The sequence below is a fragment of the Schistocerca serialis genome, chromosome 3, assembly GCF_023864345.2.
Source record: "Schistocerca serialis cubense isolate TAMUIC-IGC-003099 chromosome 3, iqSchSeri2.2, whole genome shotgun sequence".
Lineage (NCBI taxonomy): Eukaryota > Metazoa > Arthropoda > Insecta > Orthoptera > Acrididae > Schistocerca > Schistocerca serialis.
The window spans coordinates 497217358-497242359 of NC_064640.1; the positions used below are offsets into that span (position 1 = coordinate 497217358).

Consider the following 25002-nt stretch of genomic DNA (forward strand, 5'->3'; position numbering starts at 1 on the left):
GTTTAGGAAATGCAAGTGCTTTTTGCAGGTCAAAGGTAAACACGAATATCTGGGAATCTGCCTCTTTACTACATGCTGTGTCTCTAGCCATTGCTGTTCTTGCAGCTTCAGCCCTCCTAAGGTGAAGTTCCTTTTCAGTTTGAAGCTTTCTTTTTTCTTTTGCATTGGTAGCAATGTCCATTTCAAAGCTCAGTTGGTCACAAAAAGAGCAAGTGTCTTTATGTGCTGGTTGAAATGAGAGGTTGAAGTCTTTGTTAAGGATTTTTGGATAGATGTGCACCCCCACAATTTCTTTATTCTGAGATATGCATTTATCTTTGTGCAAATCATACATTGTGGCCACACACAGCTTAGGATTTAAAAATCTTTTGTGGGGATTATCCTTGCTTGCATAATGGCTCTCAGAAAGTTGAAAGCTTCTGGTGTGTTCCTTTACATTATTGATCAGACCTTCCGGTACAGAGAATTTGTTCTGATGTTTGCCCCTTCCACCAAGGTGTGGTGTACCTACTTCCTTGCTTTTTGTTAAAAGCCTAGAGAGTCATCCATTAGAAATGTCAAAATTATTCAAGAAAAACTTCTTGCATACTATTGCACAGTCTTTGTTGACATGTAATCAATATTCATAAATACAGCTTTTCTGAGAACCAGAGCCATCTCTTGGTCATCGGCAATTAATTGAATGATATGTGCATAACCATTCAGATAACTATTTTGGTGATTAATATCACCCATTGCCCAGAAATTGTCAAATAACATCTTCCTCTCATCCTCTGAAATTTTATTGAAACATTTACCTGCAGTCCAGATTGCAAAATGTTTCAGGAGGAATTATTTTACCAGTTGCTGTGATGTATAACTCTCCAGTGTTCCTTTTCTTTTTTCTAATATTCTTTTCATATGTGTCAGTTTTCCTTGAATCCTTCTTGCTTTGAGTACGCTTCCTATTTGTCTGCATATATGTGGCTGCAATGTTTGCACAGGCATCAGTAACAGTGTCTCCTGTTTTGTCATTTTTTGCACTTTCATTGGAAGTTTCATTGTCATCAATACTGGTATATAGATAGAAAGTAACACAAGTTATGATTCATACAGCACCAGATGATTGAAAACATATGTATATGTGAAATACATTAAGATGGGCACCCTCATTTTCTATTGTTATTGTCAACGTAACCTTCATTCTCGCATATTCCTTTTTGGAACAAAATGTCTATAATGCTGAGAGAAAAGTAAATAAATTCTTTTTACCTGCAATCATTTGAAAATATGGATCATCAGTTGTATCACAGTCATTTGATAATGCTCCTGAATCCATCATCTTCGCAAGAAATAGTAACATGCTGTAATGCACAAAAGCACACGGACTTGTACCACTACTGAAATAAATTCCTGCTGGTTTTCTCTAATGTGTCAGCATTGAGGTGCACTCTGTTGGTGGCAGGATGAAGCTTGAGGTGTCCTGCTATGCAAATAAATTAAAAATGACTTGTGTGAGTACAGACATGAGGATAACCCCATTTTTTTGAAAAGTGGACTTGTACCACTATTGAAATAAGCCCTTCATATATTGCTTGCAAGTGATCTTGGCAATAACCCTGACATCCCATGAGTCATATGACAGTCTGGTTAAAGAAAAAATAAACAGCAGTGGTTTGCAGCTTATGGGCAATGTACCAATGTGGTGCAAATTTAGGCTCATTTGTGTTGTAAAAGCTCAACTATCAATCAGAATTTTAATGTGATGAGCTGTGACTTCAATTATTGATTAGGATCCCTGTTCTGGAGCGATTCCAGCTGAAGATATCATTTATTCTGGCTAGGTAAGGTGATTGACCTTCATCTGTAATATGACAGATGATAATTTTCATACCATCTATGTTTGTTTGGCCACAACATGACTGAAATATATTATTGTGCATCCATTTTGATGATGCGAAACTTCTATGTGTCTCACACACTGCTCACATGATTCATTTCCATCCCTGTAGGCACAAAACATTTACTAGGCAGAAGGAAAATGATATCAGATCACATTACAACATGATGTAATGTACAAACATAAACATCTTCTTTGATTATCTTGTCGTTTCATGTAGTTCACATCCAAATCTCTTAAAAATCATTACTATTTTATGACATAATCAATATTTGCAGTGTCTTCAGAATAGGCTCAACTCTTCTTACATGAAACACTTGCTTTTGTGGTCAGGTTTGAGGGCACTCATACCAGGGAGCAAGCCCCCTTCCTCCCTCTCCCAATAGCTCTCAGGGAAAGAAAAAAAAGTGTACTGCAGTCAGGTGTTTTTCTTTCAGGAATATGATTTAAAAGTCAGTATTATGCAGATTTTTAATAGATTTTCATCTTTTTTTATAACTACTTACTAGTCACCATTCATCTTCCACAATATTAAAAATATTCCATATGCCCGGGTCTACGCCACCCCACTCCCCCACCCCCCACACCCCTACAAACTATTGTATGGGTGCCCTTGACCAGATGCCCTCCCTAATGACTCACTCATACCTTACACTAAGGTTTCAGTGGAAACAATGTCATTTACACCATTTGTAAGTAATCCACGTAAGTACTGAGATGTGTTTGTCTATGTTAAGCAGCTTTTGTGGCACATTTCTGAGCTTAATGTGAGGAATAAATCCAGCACAAGAGTTCTGCCCAACTATCACATATCTGTCTCTCATAAGATAGTATCATATAATAGCAGATGAAGGCAATCTCAGACAAAGGCCGTGGCCTATCATCCTCCCTTAAGGCCATTCCACCTACAATCTTGTCTCCACTGCCAATTTTCCCCACATGAACTACAGCCACATCCAGCACTCTCTAATCATACCACAGTAGAAAAAGTCATAAATGGTCTCTGATCATGATGGGCAAATACTCACCGTGAACAATTTTAGTACACATCAGAGTAATGCTGGCGCTAAATGGAAAACCATTAGAAACATGAATGAAGAAAATATTAAAGAGTTCAAATTACACCTTTGGGAGATTGACTGGAGGTATGTTTATCTTGCAGGTGATGCTAATACAAAATACAATTTATTTGCTGATGAAGTACCAGGTATATCTAAAAGCAAGCCATTAAAGGCCTACAGTAATGAAGTAAGTGTAATATTTGCTCACATTTGCAACACATCTCTTTGTGAAGGAGCTGTTCCAGAGAGGATGAGGATGGGTTGGGGGTTGAGTTGTTTGGGGAAGAGATCAAACAGCAAGGTCATTGGTCTCATCAGATTAGGGAAGGATGGGGAAGGAAGTCGGCCATGCCCTTTCAAAGGAACCATCCCAGAATTTGCCTGGAGCAATTTAGGGAAATCACAGAAAACCTAAATCAGGATGGTGGGATACGGAATTGAACCATCGTCCTCCCGAATGCGAGTGCAGTGTGCTAACCACTGTGCCACCTCGCTCGGTAGGATGAGGATGAAGTATGCCACTATGAGACCTATTTACATGTCTGTCAATGCTACAGCTGTCACAAATTATCATCCTGTCTCTCTGTTAACAAAATGTTCAAAGGTTCTTGAAAAAGCTGTGTATAACAGGATTCTGGTCCACCTATATAACCATAATATTATTAACCATAGACAGTTTGGTTTTCAAAATGGGGTTTTCACAGAGTGAGCCATATACTCACTCACAAATAACATCTTGGAGTCTATTAACAGTAAGAAGTCAGCAGTTGGAGTCTTCTGTGACCTTTTGTGTAAACCACAAAATACTCTCAGAGAAAGTCTATCATTATACAATCAAAGGGCCTATAGGCAATTGTTTAAAAACATATCTTGAAGAAACAACAGATGGTCCCACATGGCTGCAACAATGGATCTCTTTATACACTTCTTCTGAATGGGTCAAAATACAGCATGGGGATCCCCAGGGATATGTCCTTGGGCCCTTGCTGTTTTTAATATATGGTAATGATCTATCCTTGTCTATTAGCAAAAAATGTGAATTCACAATGTTTGCTGATGATGCAAGCATTGTGGTAAATAGTATGTCCACTACAGACCTAGTGCCTGATGTTTCTGTCATACTCAGAGAAGTTACAGCTTGGTTTACAATTAATTCTCTTTCAGTTAATTTTTTTAAAAAAACTAATTTTATTCAGTTCCACACTAAACATAAAAGTCCAGAAAACATAGTCATTGCACACAACCAGGTACTAAAACAGGTGCACTCCACTAAATTCCTAGTGTTCATATTGACGGTAGGCACAACTGAAGACATCATATGTCCCTGACTCTAAAAACGTTGTCATCAGGAACTTTTGCTTTAAGAATCATTGCTGACCTTGGGGACATCACCATTTTAAAATCATATTATTTTGGATATTTTCACTTATTAATAAGCTATAACATAATCTTCTGGGGTAATTCACCAGTCTCAAAAAAATCTCAAAACCTTAGAAGAAAGAAGCCAGTATTACGTGCAGGGTTTCTCCACGAAGCTATGTAGAAAAATCTTCACACAGTTAGGGATACTGACAACAAGAAGTCAGTACATACACTCTCTGATGAATTTTGTCATTAAAAATTATGCTCAGTATGAAATAAATTATCATACCACAACTATAAGACTAGAGGTAAAAATGATCTCCATTTTGAACTAAAAAATTTGTCACTTGTACAGAAGGGAGTAAAGTATGCTGCTATTAAGACTGTTAATGCACTGCCTAATTATATTAAATGTACAAGAGAAAATGAAATGCTATTTAGATGTACCAGGTGATCAAAAAGTCAGTATAAATTTGAAAACTTAATAAACCACGGAATAATGTAGATAGAGGGGTAAAAATTGACACACATGCTTGGAATGACATGGGGTTTTATTAGAACCAGGCACTCCACCCCATATTGTCAGACATGTGAAAGATCTCTTGGCCTCCCAGGTCCCAAGACCTCAGTCCATGCGGTTATTGGCTTTGGGGTTACCTGAAATCGCAATGTATCATGATCGACCAACATCTCTAGGGATGCTGAAAGACAACATCTGATGCCAATGCCTCACCATAACTCTGGACATGCTCTACAGTGCTGTTCACAACATTATTCCTTGACTACAGCAATTGTTGATGAATGATGATGGAAATATTGAGCATTTCCTGTAAAGAACATCATCTTTGCTTTGTCTTACTTTGTTATGCTAATTATTGCTATTCTGATCAGATGAAGCGCCATCTGTCAGACATTTTTTGAACTTTTGTATTTTTTTGGTTCTAATAAAACCCCATGTCATTCCAAGCATGTGTGTCAATTTGTACCTCTCTATCTACATTATTCCGTGATTTATTCAGTTTTCAAATTTATACTGACTTTTTGATCACCCAGTATGTTAAAGAAATACCTGCTTGACCGTCCACTGAACTCCTTAGATGAATTCTTTTCCAGAAATAATTAAAAGTTCCCATGTATATTCTCATTGCACCACTTGAGTAAAAAGATATATCTTGTTATTCAGTTGTTACATGAAAGATACAATATTGTGTTTATATTAGACAGTGAATTACAATACTAGATAAATGTTGCCTAGTAAATAATAAAAATTCATACTAACTATTATTTATATTACTGTACTATGTTGTTGTTGTTCTATAGTATTAATTGTATTTGTATAATTGTATTGATACGTTCCACATCCAAGTTAATTAATCGCATGTACAGATCCACAGAATATGCATACCAAATAAATTTTAAAAAATCCCCCCCAAAAGCAAGTCCACTCTGCTAACCACTGTGCCGCCTCACTCAGTGGTTTAATAATGTTTGTGTATCTCTTACTGTATGGCCTTTTTTATTTGTCCTGTTGTGGAACTGTTTTCTTCCTATCGCATTAGTCATACCAAATACTTCTGCATACAGTTTCACTAAATGTTCATTACATTTTGAAGTTTTTTAAGAATATTAGATACAGGAAACTAGATGTTCATTCATATTCTCTACTCCCAACTCATATTGTGTGCATGGTTACACTTAAGGTTAATGTACCCTACAAATCCAGTTCTTCTCTGCTGACTCCATATATTCCATATCCTTCATTCCATTTTGCTCAGTAATGCTGTGATAGTGAATGAACCAGCACTCGTATTTTCTCTCCCATTTTCATTATTGGTCATTTGAAAGGGTAGTTCAAGTGTTTCAGTAACAGTGTGAAAAGTTGTTCTGAGAGACTGATTTCACCAACTGCCCCACTCTTAGCAATTGTAATTTCTGTCAAACTGCCTTGCTTGCCTCCATGACTAAGTGTTTTATCATTGTGGTCAACATGTTGTGCTGTAAATGGACTTTGAGATGGTATAAGACTTGTTTTCTTTCCTTCGTATGTATCAGCCAGTATTCATATGCAACAACACACACATCACTTACATATTGATGTATTATCTTTCAAAAATTTTGAATGTTTCATCCACATTGTGCTTCATTTAGTTGTGTTTTATCTGTAACTGAAAACTCATACTGTGTGTAATTCCAGAAATATCCACATATAGTTCTACATTTGTTGAACATCGTGTCAGCTCCTATATGTGTTTTAACCTCATATTATCTTGTTGGAAATCAATAATAAAGTTTTCATTATTCCTTACCAACTGTTTAGAAATCCTCAAGTACATTCTACTCAAATAAAAAAAGAAAATCTACCCATGTGGTTATCAAAACAGCAATAATTTTGTATCTTGTTCCTGGTTTTCCACAGCAACATTATCACCTATAAACACAGTACTCAAATTTATCCTTCCCAGTGGTGGAACATCACCACTTTCACAGAATTCCTTGTATGTTACACCATCAGTGCCTGACAAAATCTCTTATAGCTAACACTTGGGCCCAAACAAGGTTTTGGAAATATATCTACATTTTCAAAGTGAACACCATCAAGATGTGTAAGCAATGACATGACAACATTCATCTTGCCACAGTCTCATGGATCCACAATTATCAAACAAATATTGCTGGGCAGAACAGGACCTTTCTTCTTATTTTCTGTTTTATTGTGGGAGAAATAAATTATTTTGAAGTCACTGCAAAGAGACTGTTTCATCCATCCTGTGATGATATTTCTCTTCAAAGAGATCCCCCTCAGATACAATACAATTGTATCAATGCTTCTTCCAATTCTTGAAGCACTTCTCATAAGCACTTTTTTGTACAGCCTTGAGTACTTCCAGCAATGCAGTTTTTATTTTCTCAATCGTTGAAAATGTTCATCCTTTCATAGGTCTCTTCAGTTCTGGGAACAGGGAAAAGTTGCAGGGGGCCAAATCCGGTGAACATGCTGGCTGAGGCATGATTGTCATATTGTTTCTGGCCAAAAAATTTCTCACAAGCAACATCAAGGTAATACTTCTCATTGACCATACAACCTTGAGGCGAAAATTCTTGATGCACTATGCCATGGTAATTGAAAAAACAGTGATCAAGACTTTGACATTTTATTGAACTTGGTGTACTTGTTTCAGTCTTGGCTCTCTGGGAGGCTTCCATTGGGACGATTGGGCTTTGGTTTTGACATCATAACTGTAAACCCATATTTCATCACTAATTATGACCCTTTTGAGCAAATCAGGTTCATTATTGACATCATTCAAGAGTTCCTGAGCAACGCTCATGTGACAGTTCTTTTGATCAGGATTGAAAAGTTTTGGAACAAACTTCACTGACATACTTCTCATGCTCAAAAAAAAAAAAATTGCATGACATGAACTGACTGATATGCCAACATCCTCACAACTTTTCTTATGGTAATTCGACAACTTTCCAAAACAACTTTCTTCACAGCTTCAATTTTATCATCTGTTGTTGATGTGCTGGGGTGTCCAGAGCAAGGTTTGACATTGGCATCCTCTCGGCCATCTTGGAAGAGCTTGTACCACTTGTAACCATTTTTTTTTACTTAGAGCAACTTCTTGGCCATCTTGGAGGAGCTTGTACCATTTGTAAACATTTTTTCTACTTAGAGCAGACTCACCGTATACCACTGTCAACATTTCAAGTGTTTTAGAGCACTTGATTCCATTTTTCACACAAAATTTGATGCAAATTCTTTGCTCAATTTTTGATAACAATCGAAAATTGCCAAACACACTAAAACACTCTAACCTTTCTATCTGTTAAAAACAAATGAAGTATGCTGTACACCTCAGTCTGTGAACATATGTTTGGGACATGTGAACCAACATAAAAAAAAGATCAATAATCAAATGTATGTTGCCCGCACAATTCAAAAAAGTCACCTTACTTTTTGAACAGCCATGCGTGCATGTGTCATGATGGGGTCATATATGTTATTGTTGTTATAATTATTATTACTGTTATTATTGTTGTTGTTGTTGTTCTTGTTATGTATTGAGGCATAGCATCTGTAAAAATCTTGGGTGATGCTTTTTCTGTTGGCTGTGTGTCATGATGTTCCAGCTCAATGAAAGTTCTCATAGAAGATATTTACATATGACTGCAAACTGGTTGATTCATCATCGAGCTGGACTGCATAGATTTCAAAATTCATTGATTTGTGTTCTTCTACATTTCTGCAGTCTGTGTCATTATACACACATCAAAAAAAGTTTTACATCACCTTGGTTCTGAGCATTTCAGAATGAGTACAGAAAATTGGAATAGAGATCACCATAAACATCATTTCAGCCCTTTTTATTGGTCATGAAAACCACATAGTGCATGTTGTACCACCATACAGCGAGACTTTCAGAGGTGGTGGTCCAGATTTCTGTACACCCCAGTACCTCTAATACCCAGTAGCACATCCTCTTGCATTGATGCATTCCTGTATTTGTCATGGCATACTATCCACAAGTTCATCAAGTCACTGCAGAGAGACTGTTTCATCCATCCTGTGATGATATTTCTCTTCAAAGAGATCCCCCTCAGATACAATACACTTGTATCAATGCTTCTTCCAATTCTTGGTTCGGATTGTCCCACTCCTCAACCGCAATTCAGCATAGATCCCTCAGAGTGGTTGGTGGATCACGTCATCCATAAACAGCCCTTTTCAATCTATCCCAGGCATGTTCGATAGGGTTCATGTCTGGAGAACATGCTGGTCACTCTAGTCGAGCGATGTCATTATCCTGAAGGAAGTCATTCACAAGATGTGCATGATGGGGGCAAAAATTGTCATCCATGAAGATGAGTGCCTCGCCAATATGCTGCCAATATGGTTGCACCGTTGGTCAGAGGATGGCATTCACATATTGTACAGCCATTATGGTGCCTTCTGTGACCACCAGCGTTGTACATTAGCCCCACAGAATGCCACCCCAAAACATCAGGGAACCTCCACCTTGCTGCACTCACTGGACAGTGTGTCCAAGGTGTTCAGCCTGACCGGGTTGCCTCCAAACACGTTTCCAATGAATGTCTGGTTGAAGGCATATGCAACACTCATTGGTGAAGAGAATGTGATGCCAATCCTGAGTGGTCAATTTGGCATGTGTTGGACCCAACTGTACTGCGCTGGTGTCATGGTTGCAAATATGGACCTTGCCATGGACGTCGGGAGTGAAGTAGCGTATCATGCAGTCTATTGCACACAGTTTGAGTCATAACACTACATCCTGTGGCTGCACGAAATGCATTATTCAACATGGTGGTGTTGAAGTCAGGGTTCCTCCAAGCCATAATTGGTAGGCAGCTGCCATCCACTGCAGTAGTAGCCCTTGGGCGGCCTGAGCGAGACATGTCATCGATAGTTCCTGTCACTCTGTCTCTCCTTTATGTCTGAACAACATCGCTTTGGTTCACCCCAAGATGCCTAGACACTTCCCTTGTTGAGAGCCCTTCCTGGCACAAAGTAACAAAGCGGACGCAATTGAACTAGGGTATTGGCCATCTAGGCATGGTTGAACTACAGACAACACAAGGCCTGTACCTCCTTCCTGGTGGAATGACTGTAAATGGTTGGCTGTCAGACCCCTCCGTCTAATAGGCACTTCTCATGCATGGTTGTTTACATCTTTGGGTGGGTTTAGTGACATCTTTGAACAGTCAAAGGGACTGTGTCTGTGATACAATATCCACAGTCAACGTCTGTCTTCAGGAGTTCTGGGAACTGCGATGATGCAAAACTTTTTTTTATGTGTGTATAGTTTCATTGTTTGAGGAATGTCACTGCTGCAGATAGTATAGTTATCTGATACCACTGAGGAAATTTGATTATTTCTGCTGAACATGGCTGCAATTAGCATCAAATTGTAGCATGGATGGATCACCTAATCTGAATAATGTCACTTTACTACCTCAGTATCAAGGGTTTTAAAACCACCACTGGAATGAATACATGTTATGAAGCTATTTCAACTAGAACTTCTTTATTCTCTTTGACATTCAAATTATGCATTGTATTAAAGAGCAATACTTTGGCCACTGAATATTCACACTGTAGTTTCATTTGGGGATACACAATGATGTCACCTGCAACAATGACAGTAACAAGTTAAACACATGTACATTTATTCGACAGTCTATTATTATCATGCACTGACTAATATTTACATTCTGTCTCAAGACTTTTCTTTCTGCTGCTGTTACATGTCTACATTTCCATGGCTCATACACAATTCAGAATTTTTTTCCCAGGGTGTGTTTCTTACCATTCTTGTTGTAATGCACAAAACTACCATAACTTAAAAAAAGTTCAGCACAGCATGACTGCATAATCCCTCAAAACCATGGGGAGCTGCGAGTGCGGGACATCTCATAACTATGTACTCCACAACATGATCAGGCTCAGCTCAACACCTCAGTGTCAGACCTAACTAATTACTACACATCCCTACACTGACTCCTGCAACACACATGGTAATCCTTCTATGTATCATTCTTCTTTTCAACTCAGGTGACAATATGGGGAAATTGCACAATAATAATAATAATAATATGATGATGATGATTAGATCCAAATTGTTCATGGTGGAGCAGCAATATTCCTAAGTTGTTTAGGGCATACATAGAAGCTTGGGAAATTTTGGGAAATTAGAGGAGAGCACAGGTGGGGGACTTGTGAACATTTTAAAGTAGTACAAGTGGGCTCTCCTCAACATAGCCGTAGATATAAAATGCCCTACCATTTCTGACATCTTGGATTTATTTATACCAACAATTTCCTGCCATTGTAACTGAACTATTTCCACCAAGTTGAATTTTTAAACAGTACAAGTGGATATATCCACCATCTTGGAAGAAATATTAAGCGATACATGGTGGAGAGAGAGGGGGGAGGGGAAGGAGAGGGGAGAGGGAAGTTGGTGGTGATATTGAGGGGAAGATGGTAAGGGTAAGCTTGAGGGGGATGTTTGGAGGAGGGGTGATCTTGAGGGGTAGGTGAAGAAGGTAATATTGACGAGAGAGGAGGAGGGAAGGTGTGATTTTGAGGTAGGAGGATGCTGCGGAAGGGGGTGACCTTTGGGGGGGGGGGGGGGGGAGTGAATAATTGTTGTGTGAGGTAGAAAGCGCCTTCACCCACTGTTCCTTACCTGTTACATTATATGAGCAGGTCATATGAACTCAAATTCTGTGCTGTTTAGTTATATTCTTGTCTGTCTTTGTTTCAGGAGGAGTGATGCAGTTTCAGCTTTCCTGGCAATGATGCTCAGCCTGGCAGGAGCCAAGAATGAAACTGATCTGGTTAGTTAAGCTACTTATTCAGTTATCACTGACTATCCCTTAATGTTCTATAAATATGATTTGTCACAATTTAAGCAAATTATTAAAGTTTCTACGAAATTACTTGACTCCTCTACCTCCAACCCACATAACCCCAAGAAAATATGTCATTTTCATTTGACATGTTTCTGAGGTCTTTCCTGCTACTATGCTTTGATCTAAGTTTATAGTATATTATTATTGCTCATTCAACATTAATGAGGTAGAGCTAAAAAGTGAACATATACCATAAATGTCCATTCAGTGTCAGTTCCTGATGCTTTTCATGTTCAGGAGGAGGACTAGGCTTTGTAAACATAGCCCTGTACATCACAGTATACTAGAATGTGGCTTCTAGATGTTTCTGAAGTAATGCCATCACTTTGGCTTCAATAGCCTCCTGAAGGTACTGGTTACTGCTTTGAGTACCCACAATTCACAGCATTCATGGTCATTGATGATAACCCATGATGATAGCACATAGCATCGCACCAGTATAATGCATTTGATCACATACTGTTAAATGGCAGCAAGCTGTCAATACCCAAGGCTACTCAGGACATATTGGTACGGCCATGTTATATGTTGCCTTAAAAATCCATGCCTTCTCCAGAGCCTTCTCTTTTTGACTGTTTGCTTGTTGTCCATGCACATCACCTATTAAAACCTAGATCACTTGCAACCTGGTCCATCAGTGTCTTCTCTTTTAGAAAGATGAGGTTCTATCAGGGGTCCACTTCATTTTTAATATATATTAATGCTCCTCCACCTGCAGTGTCACAGGAGGCCAGTTTTGCCAAGTTTGCTGGTAGTACTTTTACATAAACAAAAAATATTTCCAGTTCCCATTTTAAACTCTTAGTTAATGTGAAAATATCAACATGTGACTGTCATCAAATTTTGGAATGCCTTATTACCTAGGTCTACAGTTAAGTAATTTTAATAGAACATCAGAAGTCACACCAATAATATCTCCATATGAGGAAATCCAAGAAATACATACTGATCATTTTTGTGGCTCTGAAAAGCCCATAACCTGGACTGGAAGACCCATGTACCAGGCTTAATGAAACTGCTTATTTAAGCTAGACTTACAGTACCAATATGAAAAATTGCTGATAGAAATAACATAAAATGATGAGATTACTTTGTTCTGCATTTTTCCATTCACTAGTAGCTCATGGAATCATTTTTTGAGTATGCACAGATTAAAGAACACAGCTTCAAGATGTTACATTTTCAGAATTCAGAAGCGCAATATAAGAATCACTGTTTTCTTTCCACATCCAGTACATTATTCCAATAAACACAAGCAAAGATCTTTTCATAGTTTAGGGCAGAGTCATAGAGTTATCAATTTTCTACCAGTGATATGCTTTATTGGTCTGAAGCTTTAATAGTTCATCTCCTTCACCAGTAGTCAAGTATGGCAGATATTTTATCCTTTTCTGGTGATTCCTTCACAGTGTTACTTGTCTTTGTCCAGTAATAGGCAAAGTTGAGGGTTAACTGGACCTTTTTTCTTCTTCCCTTGAAATTTTACTTCAGGAATAATTTTCTTTTAAATTTTTATTCATGAATCTTGAGGAAAACATACACAGAAACTACTGATACTTTCATTTTTGCAGTATCTCACACAGATTTTACAGAAATGGAGAAGAACTTGGACACTACTTTTGGACCCATTAACTCCAGTGGCTGGGTTAACTGGACCATATGTCAGGGTTAAAAGGACTGCTCAGTTAAACAAATGAATTACAGGACCATAAACATAAAAATTCATAGCAACAACATTAGTAACAATGCTAAACATACCTTTACAATTATATTAATGAAAACATCATCGAAATAACAAAATTACTGCACAATGAATCCAGTGACATCAAACTAGATAAAAATCATGTTTTCATAGCATACCCTAGCATCTGAAGCAACTAAGGAATCATCATCTTCTGCAGCTTAAAATTTTGTAGTAGAAACAATGCTGTTAAAAAAATTTACTTCCCAGACATCATTGTACATTTTAATGACTTCTGCAGCATAATAGTGAAAACTTGTGGCAGTTTTGCCCTCTACTTTGACTACAATGAAGTCTCCTTCTTCACTGTTTCACTGTTTTCATCACTACTTGTGTACAAATCATTATTGGAGGAATCAATGTATAGCATAATATCAGCATCTTCAGAGTTGCTGCTGCTCTCTTCCAATATTTGGTGTTTATCAGAAGGCTTCACTTTGTTGAGTGTATGCTTTTTGGCTACTACTTTGATTTTCTGTCTTCTGCTGCTGCAGCTAACAGTTGTATAACTCATGTACTGGTAAGGACAGTTGATTTTCCTTCATTTAAAGCTCTTGTTGTTCTCTTTACACCAATCATCCCCCCGGGGGGCTCATGGCTCATCTGTAAGTCCATGTGTGGTGCACATGGGACACCAAGATATTGCAGCCCATTCTCCTCCATGTGCTGCTCCTCCCTCTCCATCCTCACTCCTTCCCCACTGCCCCCTCCATCCCTCCTCTCAGTGTTCTTACTTATGGTGACCTGGCTATCCACCTGGTTTCCTGTATTTCTTGCAGTTTTGTTCCCTTTGCCTTTTCTCTTTCATCTTTTTTGGTATTTTTAGTCCCCCTTTGGTGTCTCACTACCACTTCCCAATTTTCTGAGTGTAGTGTGAGCCATTTTGGGAAGAACTCCCTCGCTAGCATCTATGGTGTGGCTCCCTTTTCCCCCTTCCTTCCCCTCTTCCTTCTCCTCACTGTAGCCCCCCTCCACCCCAGTAGGTCACCAGCACATATAGCCATTTACTGTCGTGTGGCTGTTATGTACCCATCTGGCTGAGCCCTCTGACAACACAGGGATCACACTACTTGATATCTGAGCTGTTGCCTCCCCATGTATGCCCCGGAGTGGTTGCTTGTCATCCTGGAACATCAGAATTCCTGGTAATGGCTACTGTGCCAGATGGCCCTTGCTCTGGCTGGGTGGTACCCATGGTAAAAGCCCCTGATCAGAGTGGGTGCTTTGCTGCTGATACCACAGCAGGTGCTCTGTGCATGAAGTGTATCAAGCTCCAAAAATCTGGCTGTTCTATGGCCATCTCTTTGAGTGGTAACAGATCATTGAATGCTGTAGCCTTCCCTTCACTGGCTACACATTGGGATGAGGGCCAGGCTTGCCAGCTTTGAGTGAAACACTTTCCCTGCTGCCTAGTCTGTACTAGGACAGAGAGGGACACATTCACCACCAGCAAGTCATTTTTTTTAAATATTTAAGATAAGTTTGGCAACATGGAGTCTCTCAGTAAGATGCAGTCAGGTTTCTTGTTGATCAAAGCTGCTTCTGCTGCTCAATCTGCAGCTCTTTGTGGTTGTGGTTGTCTTTGGGACATCCCAGTCACCATTAGTGAAAATGAGTCTACTTTGCTTATTTTCATTCACTTATGTCATATGGTATTATATTTTCGGGTAACTCTTCCCATTCTAAAATGATATTTTTGGCTCAGAAACAGGCGGTTCGGGCAATAAGTGGTGTAAGTTCACGAGCCTCTTGTCGACCCCTGTTCATGAGTCTGGGTATTTTGACATTGGCCTCTCAATATATATATTCTTTAATGTTATTTCTTGTTAACAGTAGTAGCTTATTCCCAAGAATAAGTAGCTTTCACTCAGTTAATACTCGGCAGAAACCAAACCTGCGTTTGGATCGGACTTCCTTACCTCTTGAGTAGAAAGGTGTGCAGTATACTGCTGCATCCATTGTCAATAAGCTACCACTTGAATTCAAAAATCTTAGCAGTAACTGGTGTGCTTTCAAATCTAAACTGAAGAGTTTCCTCATAGGTCGCTCCTTCTATTATGTTGAGGAGTTCCTTGAAAGCTTAAGCTGATACTTGTTGCATTGTTGATTGCGTTTACTTCAACTAATTGATAGACTTTTTTTGGGTTCATAAACATTTTATTTTTATCTGTTATTACTTTTATGTTGTAGTTTCATGTACTGACATGTCCCATGACCTTGGAGATTTGCTCCTCAATTTGGTCCTACAGAACTTGACATGTAAATAAATAAATAAATAAGAAATTACACTGCATCAGTCCTTGAATATGGTCCAGGGAGTAATTTTTCATAGTGACCTTATCCTTAAAACTAATGAGGAACTCCAGGTCAATCTGAAATGATGGGGTGTTCATTTCGTTTGATGTGTGCAGAAAGGTTGTAAGGACAACTGCATCATTACTGGCACCTTTATTCTGGTTTTCAAGAGAAGATCAATGTTATTGTTATTGGTGTGACGTGAAGCTGTACATCCTGTCACTCATGAAGTGCTTTAAGTGCTTGCACTTCGGACATATGTCTTCCAGATGAACAACAGACCCTCAGTATGGTGACTGTCCACTCACTTCATGGTGGTGGTGGTTAGCGTTTAACGTCCCGTCGACAACGAGGTCATTAGAGACGGAGCGCAAGCTCGGGTTAGGGAAGGATTGGGAAGGAAATCGGCCATGCCCTTTCAAAGGAACCATCCTGGCATTTGCCTGAAACAATTTAGGGAAATCACGGAAAACCTAAATCAGGATGGCCGGAGACGAGATTGAACCGTCGCCCTCCCGAATGCGAGTCCGGTGTGAACCCACTTCATGAGAGGAGCCTCTGTGTTCCTTCACCTTGGTATGTTAATTGTCATGTCTTTACTATCCATGCACACCAGATTGCCCAGCTTACAAGAAAGAAAAGTAGATCCAGGCGTGCAAGTCCCTTGATTGGTTATCTTGCACAGAGGCTCGTCAAAAATATGACCAACTTTACCCTGTGTCCATGATTTCTACTTTTGCCTCTGTCACATCCTCTTCCCCTCTTCCCTTTTCCCCTCTTCCCCTCTTCCTTTGCCTAGCCCATCCCCCTCTTCTCTCCCCTTTGCCTGCAGTTTCCATGCCTTCCCCTCAGGGTGCCACTCTCCCTACCTGGCCAAAGAAATGCCTCGCTTCTTTGGTACCCACAGGTGATGGAGCTCCCTCCCAGAGCCCCTTCCCTGGAGGCCTGCTAAGTCAGCTCAGCCACAGGACACTCAGTCTGTGTGCCCCAAGGTCACCCACACACTGTACACACACACAAACATGGCCAAAGAAATGCCTCCCTTCTTTGGTACCCACAGGTGATGGAGCTCCCTCCCAGAGCCCCTTCCCTGGAGGCCTGCTAAGTCAACTCAGCCACAGGACACTCAGTCTGTGTGCCCCAAGGTCACCCACCCACCCACACACACACACACACACACACACACACACACACACACACACACACACACACACCCCGTGCCCCCAGAGGTCTCATCTCCTCCCTTGAAACCTGAGTCTGACCTTTTATTTATGAATGTCACACTGTACTCATTGGTGATGGATGGTCGCCTGGCAGCTTTATTGGCTTCATCCTGTACACCTCCTATTTGGATACCCACTCCATGCTTATTCAATGGAACTGTAATAGCTACTACCATCACCTCCCAGAGTTGCAATCCCTTTTTGCATTTTACTTGGCCACTTGTGTCATTCTCCATGAATATCATTTTACTGATGCTCACTCACTGACCCTTTGTAGGTCTTGTGCTGTCTGCTGGAATTCAGTCAGGCCTTTGAGGCCTTCTGGTGGTGTCTGCAAATTGGTCCATATGGATAATGTTAGTACATGGATCCCACTTCATACATCATTGGAAGCAGTTGCTGTTCAGGTCCGCTTGGACTCTGCAGTCACAGTTTGCAATCTCTACCCCCCTCCAGGGAGGCCACCTACATCTGCTGCCTTACCTGCCCTCCTTCAGCAAGTCCCCTCTCCCTTCCTCCTACTTGCGGATTTTAATGCCCATCACTCGTTGTGTGGCAGTGCTTTTTCATCTAGCTGGATGCTCCACATTGACCATTTGTTGCAAACCATGACCTGTACCTTCATAATGATGGTCCCTCTACTCATTTTAGTGCCACATATGGGACTTTTGCATCCATTAATCTTTCGCTTTCTTCCCCTCCCCTTCTTCCTTCCTTACACTGGTCACAACACAGTGACCTCTGTGATAGTGACCACTTACCATTGATTCTCTCATTCCCTTCCTGCATCCCAATGTCTAGGTTACCCTGCTGGGCTTTCCATCACGCTGATTAGCCTCTGTCTACCTCCCAGGTCATGTTTCTACCTTTTTTGTAAGGTTGTATTGATGAATTCGTTCTTGATCTGACCTATAAGGTAATCCACTCTGCTGGCATTGCCGTTCCCCATTTGACTGGCCCCGTTCACCGTCAGCCAATTCTGTGGTGGAGCATGGCCATTGACACCACTATCAGTGATCATCATCATGCCTCACAACATCTGAAGTGGCACCCATCCTCCACCAGTCTTATTACCTTCAAACACCTTCAAGCCAAAACCCATTATTTAGTCAAACAGAGCAAACAGGTGTGTTGGGAACAGTTGGTCTCCTCTCTAGGTCCTTATGTCCCTTCACCACGAGCGGGCTACACTTCAAAGCCTCCAAGGTTGTCAGTGGCAGTCTTCCATTCAAAGCCTTGCCCTTCCAGGTGGCATTTGTACATATCTATCAGTTCTCACAAAACACCTCGAGACCCATTTTGCGACAGCATCAGCATCAGCCTCATATCCAGCTGCCTTGCTCCTCTGGGAACAGCAGGCTGAAGTTTCATGCTTATGTTTCACCCCTTGTCAAGCTGAATCCTACAATGCACCTTTTACTGAATGGGAGTTTCTTCTGGCCCTCTCTTCTTCCTATGATTCAGCTCCTGGCCCTGATTCCATCCATAAACAATTGTTTCAACACCTCAATCCTCCTCAACCCCAATATATCCTCCAAGCATTTAACCATATTTCACTCCAAGGCACTTTTCCCCTATCAATTTAGAGACAATATTGTGGTTCCTGTCCTTAAGCCTGGCAGGGATCTATCACCCCTTAACAGTTACTGCTCAGTCAGCCTGACCAATGTCCCTTGGAAGCTACTAGAACAGATGGTGGCTTGTTGGCTCAATTGGGTCCTTGAATCTCAGGATATTTTATCTCCTTACCAGTGTTGCTTTCTGGAGGAACGATCTCCAATCCATCATCTGCTTCAGTGGGAAACTGCTGTTTGACAGGTCTTTTCTCAGCATGGCCATCTTGTCACAGATTTCTTCAACCTTCATAAGGCCTATGACACAGCTTGGCACCATCACATCATCCTTATGCTCCATGAGTGAGGTCTTTGGGGCCCACTCCCAGTTTCTATTTGCCACTTCCTGTTCCACCCATCGTTCAGTGTGTAGATTAGCACTGTTATCAGCTCTCTGCAGACCCAGGAGAATGGCATTCCATAGGACTCCATGTTAAGTGTCCTTCTTTTTCTCATCACTATTAACAGACTTGTGGCCTCTGGTGGATCATTGGTCACCCCTGCTCTCTATGTGGATGATTTATGTATTTGAGCTAACTCCCACTCAGTGACCCCTGTGGAATAACAGCTTCAGGCTGCCACCTGATGTGCTTCCATTTGGACACTCTTGCACAGTTTTCAGTTATCTCCCCTTAGGTCGACAGTCATGCATTTTGCTTGCCATACTACAGTTCATCTTGATCCACCTCAATGCCTGACTGTGGTCCCCCAGTTCTGTTTCTTGGATCTTCTTTTTAACAACAAGCTTACTTGGTTGCTCCAAAGCCGCCATCTGAAGGTTGGCTGTTTTCATAAACTCTATGATCTTTGTTTCCTTGCCAATACCTCTTGGAGTACCAACTGGGCATTAGTTCTGTCTCATCTGGACTATGATTGTCAAGTTTATGGATCAGCTATCCCTTCCACACTGCACCTCTTAGACCCCGTTCACTATCGTGGTATGCATTTAGCCTGTCTGGTTGACATGGGGATCCCTTCTCTCCAATTCGACATTCTCAGCTCTTGGTTTCCTATGCCATCACTGCGCTGTTCCACTGCTAACCTCTCCTAACTCGGCTATTTTATTGTTTTCACAGTTTTGGGCTGTCACCTGCACCCTTCCCTCCCTCAGGTGGCTTTACCACTTGGGCTGTGCCTCACTTCTCTCTGCCGTGACTTCCATCTCCCCTTCTTGTACTCTTCCCCAAGTTCTCTCCAGACCATTCCCCTTTGTTAGTTCCTTGGTCACAGATTTGGATGGATCTTTTCCAGGGTCCTAAAGCCCCTATTGCTCCATTGGTGTTCTTTTGTTTGTTCTGAATGTTCTTATAGGAGTTTCAGGATGCAATTGTTTTTTACACCTATGGCCATCCCCCTTTGTTAGTTCCTTAGCCACATATTTGGATGGATCTTTTCTGGGGTCCAAAAGCCTCAGTCACTCCAATGGTGTTCCATTGCTTGTTCTGAATGTTCTTACAGGTGTTTCAGGATGCCATTGTTTTTTACACCAATGGCCCTAAATCAAGCAATCATGTGGGATGTGCCATCACGTCTTCCATTGGTATGGAACACCATCTCTTGCCTGCCACACATGGGATGTTTTCTGCAGAACTGATGGCTATCCACCGGGCCCTCTGCTTCATTAAAAAGCCCTCAATCACTTTTTTTTATGTATGGACACAATGAGTGTCATTCAGGCTATCAAATATCAAATCCCATTTTTCGCAATTGTGGGCTGACTCTTGGGAGGGTGCACCTCTGTCTAATAAACTTTGGGTCATGAAGAAGACTTCCACCATGTGGCATTCTTCCCTCTGCCTTTCCCAGTGAGAAATCCTCTGCCATCTTTGTATTGGCCGTACTAGGTTGACCTATGGTTTTTTACCCTGCAATGAGCCCCCCCCCCCCTCCCCCTGGTCCCTTTTGTAGGGTTCCCATCATGCTGATTCATATTTTGCATGGACTGCCCCCCCCCCCCCCCCCCCTTTTGGTTCTTTGCACTAAATATGCCCTCCCACCTTTCTACCTTTCTTGTCCCAGGCATTAGTGGATGACACTTGCAAATTTAAGTCTGTGCTAGATTTTCTTTGTGAAAGTGGTATGTACTCTCAGGTAAAAATCCTTGAATTTTACACTGGAATTTGAATCTCTCAGTTAGTATAGGCATTGGTCATGGAGACCTTGATCTCACCTCCCCACTGGCCAGGTTCTCCCCACCTTTTCCCTACATTTCATCTGGCCTATTGTCCTGTTTTATTTCCTCATTTCTTGTGTATTCTTCCTCTGGTGTTGTACCCACTGTATTATGATAATGGTATGGTGTGGGTGTTGGGACGGGTTGTTGGTGGTGTTGGTGCCCCACTGTGTGCAGCATTTCTATGACACCCCAGCACACCCCATTTCAACCCAGCCCCTCCTGTTCTTTCCTCTTCCTGCTCCCTTGACATTCCTTTTCCTTCTTTATTTGCACATTATCCCTTCCCCTTTACTATACTGTGTTCTGTGTTGTTCCTCCCTTGATTTCTGTCATCTTAGGGACTAATGACCTTGCTGTTTGGTCCCCTCCCCCAAATCAACCAACCAACCAACTTACACCAATCGTAGAATAGGACCAAACATGTACAGGATGTGTAATTTCTGTTAGCTAATCTTGTCTGAGTCTCAAAATTTCCAGTATTGTCATCTGAATGTTTGCTTGTATCTTCTGCCAGTGAGTTATCTACTGTTTGTTGCTGAACTGGTAGAGCTCTGTCTGTTACGTATGATGACAAAAAAAAATCTTGTTGAGTAAATATGTTGAAGTTCAATACCACTGACACTAAAGTCTTTCAAAATGGTGGAGACGGTAAAAGCCAAGGATACACTATCCCTACAAGGCTGTAATGTCTTATATGGTAGTTTTGGGGGCACAGGCAGGTCTTCCTACGAAATTATTCATTATATTCCTTCAAGAGCAACTTTCTGGAGTTAACTGAATCACTCCACGTAACTCCAGCACGCTAGCACCCCAGTTAACTCCACCTTCACTTTGTCAGAAACCTTCAAAATAATGGGAAAATGGCTCCATGCACAGCTTATATTTCATGGAGTATCATAAAGTAATAAACACTAAACTTAAACAAACAAAATTGTTTACTAACACACACACACACACACACACACACACACACACACACAAACCCGCATCTGCAGGGCAACAACTTAATGGCACCAAAGGATAATTTTACCTCTCGAATTGTTAATTAATGTGATGGTTCAATTAATCCCGCAGTTCAGTTAACCCCAAACTCCCCTAAAGTTATTGAATGTCTTACATATAGTCTGTATGTGTGTATTGTTTTCTTATCCTTTGCTTTGGTTGTTTACTTAAGCCTGCCTTTTCTCTCTGCTGTGCAATAAGATAATGAAGAACCAGAAGCCCTTTGTACACATGCATAGTAACCAGTTACAAAGCAAAAATGAATATTACATATGAACCAATATAACATGGAACAGCCATGTTAATCTATAGAAGTGGGTAAAGTCAACACCAGACTACACCCTCAGGGGCTCAGCATTCACTTGCTGGGTATGGATTTGGTGATCTTGGGGTTCCTGAGTTGGGGACTCACCATAAGCTCAGAACATGCTTTAGCAATGACCATGTGGCATGGTGATAGAACATTGTGTGTGACAGGGAATGGGGATCTTGGCTTGAGTGCCCAAATTGTGAGGATGGTAAAAACATCTATAAAAAATCCCTCAATCTCAATGTGTGCTGCAAACTGTTCAGATGAACAGCTATTGAGGTGGAACAGTTGTTAGCTGGCAACCTATGGAGAACTTGCTGTATCTCAGTTGTATAAGGCTTACCTAGACACACAGGGCTCTGTCTAGATGGACTTTTATTTACATAGTTGCTCATGGGACCAAGATAGATCCTTTGAAATTTTCTCTTCCTCCTCCCAGTAGAATGGGTGGGCTGCTAGTAGGTACCAACACTCAATCAAATGAGAGGGATCATGCAGCCAGTACTTCAGATTCAAGGATGTTTCAAAATTCTAGTATCTATAGTAACAGAATGCATGTTGATAATCAGAGAGCGTTTTTATTAGTTAAAAGGAAAGAGGGAAACTTTGAAAAAGTCTCAACTTTTTACATTCAAAAGGGTTTACAGAAAATTGCAGGTACATTAAAAATTGTTAAGTGGGTGCAGAATGGGATTCTGTTTTCAAAACCTCAAGTTTCCAACAACTGATAAACCTGCAGCAAGCCAAAATCCTTGGGGAATATTCCATTGAGAGTAAGCTCCATGCCACCTTAAACTACAGTAATGGTGTTGTGATGTGCAGGGAGCTGGCAAACATCCCCAATGAAGACCTGAAAGTAGGGTGAGCCCAAGAAGGCATTGTATACGTGCAAAATATAGTGAAAAGGGCAGAAGGTGATCTAATCAAATCTGACTTGTTCATCCTCACTTTTAATAGCATGAAACTCCCAGAGCTAACTGTGCAGTCCAATGCTCTAATCCAATGTGCCATTTTAAATACCAGTGATTTGGGTACATCACTCTTAGATGTAAGGGATAAACCTCTTGTGGGAAATGTGGTAAGGCTGCCCATGAAGGTGTTGAGGTGTTGGAGGTTCATCTCTTCCAAAGGTGTGAATTTTTCAGTGGCTGGGGCTCACCCTGTATGGAGTAGGGACTACTGTGTCTGTTTTGAAGAACTGATCCCCTATAGTGATTCCAAAAAAATTTATACGTCATGCCCCCCCCCCATGTTGGCTGCCTCCTTTGCTTCAGTTGTTAAATAGCCGGTGCAGAAAACCAATGCTGCTATACAAATGGAGGTTGCTAGTGTCAGCACTAGTACTTGTGTTTGTCAGCGCACATGTGCTGCTGCAGTTACTTCGAAGCCCATACTTCCTCCCAAAACATCAGACAAAGCCATGGTAGCTGAGAATGTGGAGCTCTCTGCTCCTCCAAAGGTTCAGTCTGGTCCAATGTGCAGGACTGCCACTACCACTGCCACCATTGTGGCTCCGAAGCCTACCCAGGGCAAAAAATCAAAGGTCAAGCATCCACCACTGCTGGAATCAGGAAGTAAACAGTTCAAACAGCTCAACATCATCCTCTCTGATGTCTCTCATGATTATTGTTTAGAGCCAATGGACATTGATGTCAGACTGGGGCAATCATTGTGCCCCAAGACTGAGCCTCCACCCATTATGAGCTCACCTCCCTGGTAGAAAGACAGCGTGAAAATGCAACCCCCCATGGTAGATGGCTCTCATATTACAGTGGAGCATTAATGGGTTCAGAACACATGTGGAGGAACTGAAACTGCTAGCACAGGAACTTCCCCTGTGTCTGTGTTTACAAGAAACACATTTTAAAGCAACTGATGTCCCTGTGCTACTGGTCTATACCCTTCACCAGAAGGATGATCTGACTGGGGACAGAGCTAACAGAGAGGTTCCTGTGTGTGTAAGTAACACACACCTCAGCCCTCTGCCCTCTCCTTGGTTACTGACCTAAAAGCTATAGCCATTGCTGAGAAGATTACTATCTGCTTTCTGTATATACTTCTGCAAGATGCAATAGAATCTGAGGCTCTTACAGGCCTTATTGCAGAACTCCACCGCCCGTTTCTCCTACTGAGTGATTTCAATGCCCATAATGCATTATGGGGCTAGGTTTGAACCATCCTTGTACCAGGGACAGAGTCTTGGAGAATCTCATGATGTCTCAGGAGCTGTGCATCCTCAACACTGGTAGCCCTACTCATTTCTTGTCTGATAATGGATCATCGTGAGCCATCTCTTCCTCTCTCTTTATGCTCTCCAGCCCTTGCAGACTTGACATAGAGGGAAGCAACTGATGACCTTCATTCCAGTGACCACTTCCCACTGAGGATCCACCTATTGGATGGAGGATTGCTTGGACAGAAGTCACCAAAATGGATGGTCATCAGGTGTAACTGGACACTATTCAGCCAGCTGGCTGTGTTTGAACATGATGACAGTGCCAAGGAATATGTGGACCACTTCACATGAGTGATCTGTCATGCTGCTGAATTATCCATCCCAAAGCCTTCATGTCACCTTAGGAGGCAACCTGTACCTTGATGGACTGATGAGTGCCATTGAGCAATGTGGGACAGGTGTACGGCTCTTAGATGGTTTAAATGCAGCCCAACAGCAGACAGTCTCACAGCTTTTGAGTTGCAAGAGCGAAGGCTCAGTACATAATTAAGAAGGACAAGAAAAGGTCATGGTAAGCGTTCCTGGGCTCTATCAATGATTACACTTGCTCTACAAAAGTATGGAAAGCCATCCATGGAATTACCAGTAACCACAGTTGTTTACCATTAGCAACAGTGCTCAAACAGGGGTGTCTCCAAACAACACCCAGAGACATTACTTAGATGAA

General features: G+C 41.2%; 1 protein-coding gene across 1 annotated transcript in view; it reads left to right on the top strand.

The window, feature by feature from the left end:
* The window catches only part of LOC126470948 (aminopeptidase N-like), a 536862-nt gene that overhangs the window by 505214 nt on the left and 6646 nt on the right, over positions 1 to 25002 (top strand). The window contains exon 15 of the mRNA XM_050098998.1: positions 11592 to 11664. Within this exon, the coding sequence (XP_049954955.1) occupies positions 11592 to 11664 (73 nt within the window). The remainder of the gene's footprint in view (positions 1 to 11591; positions 11665 to 25002) is intronic.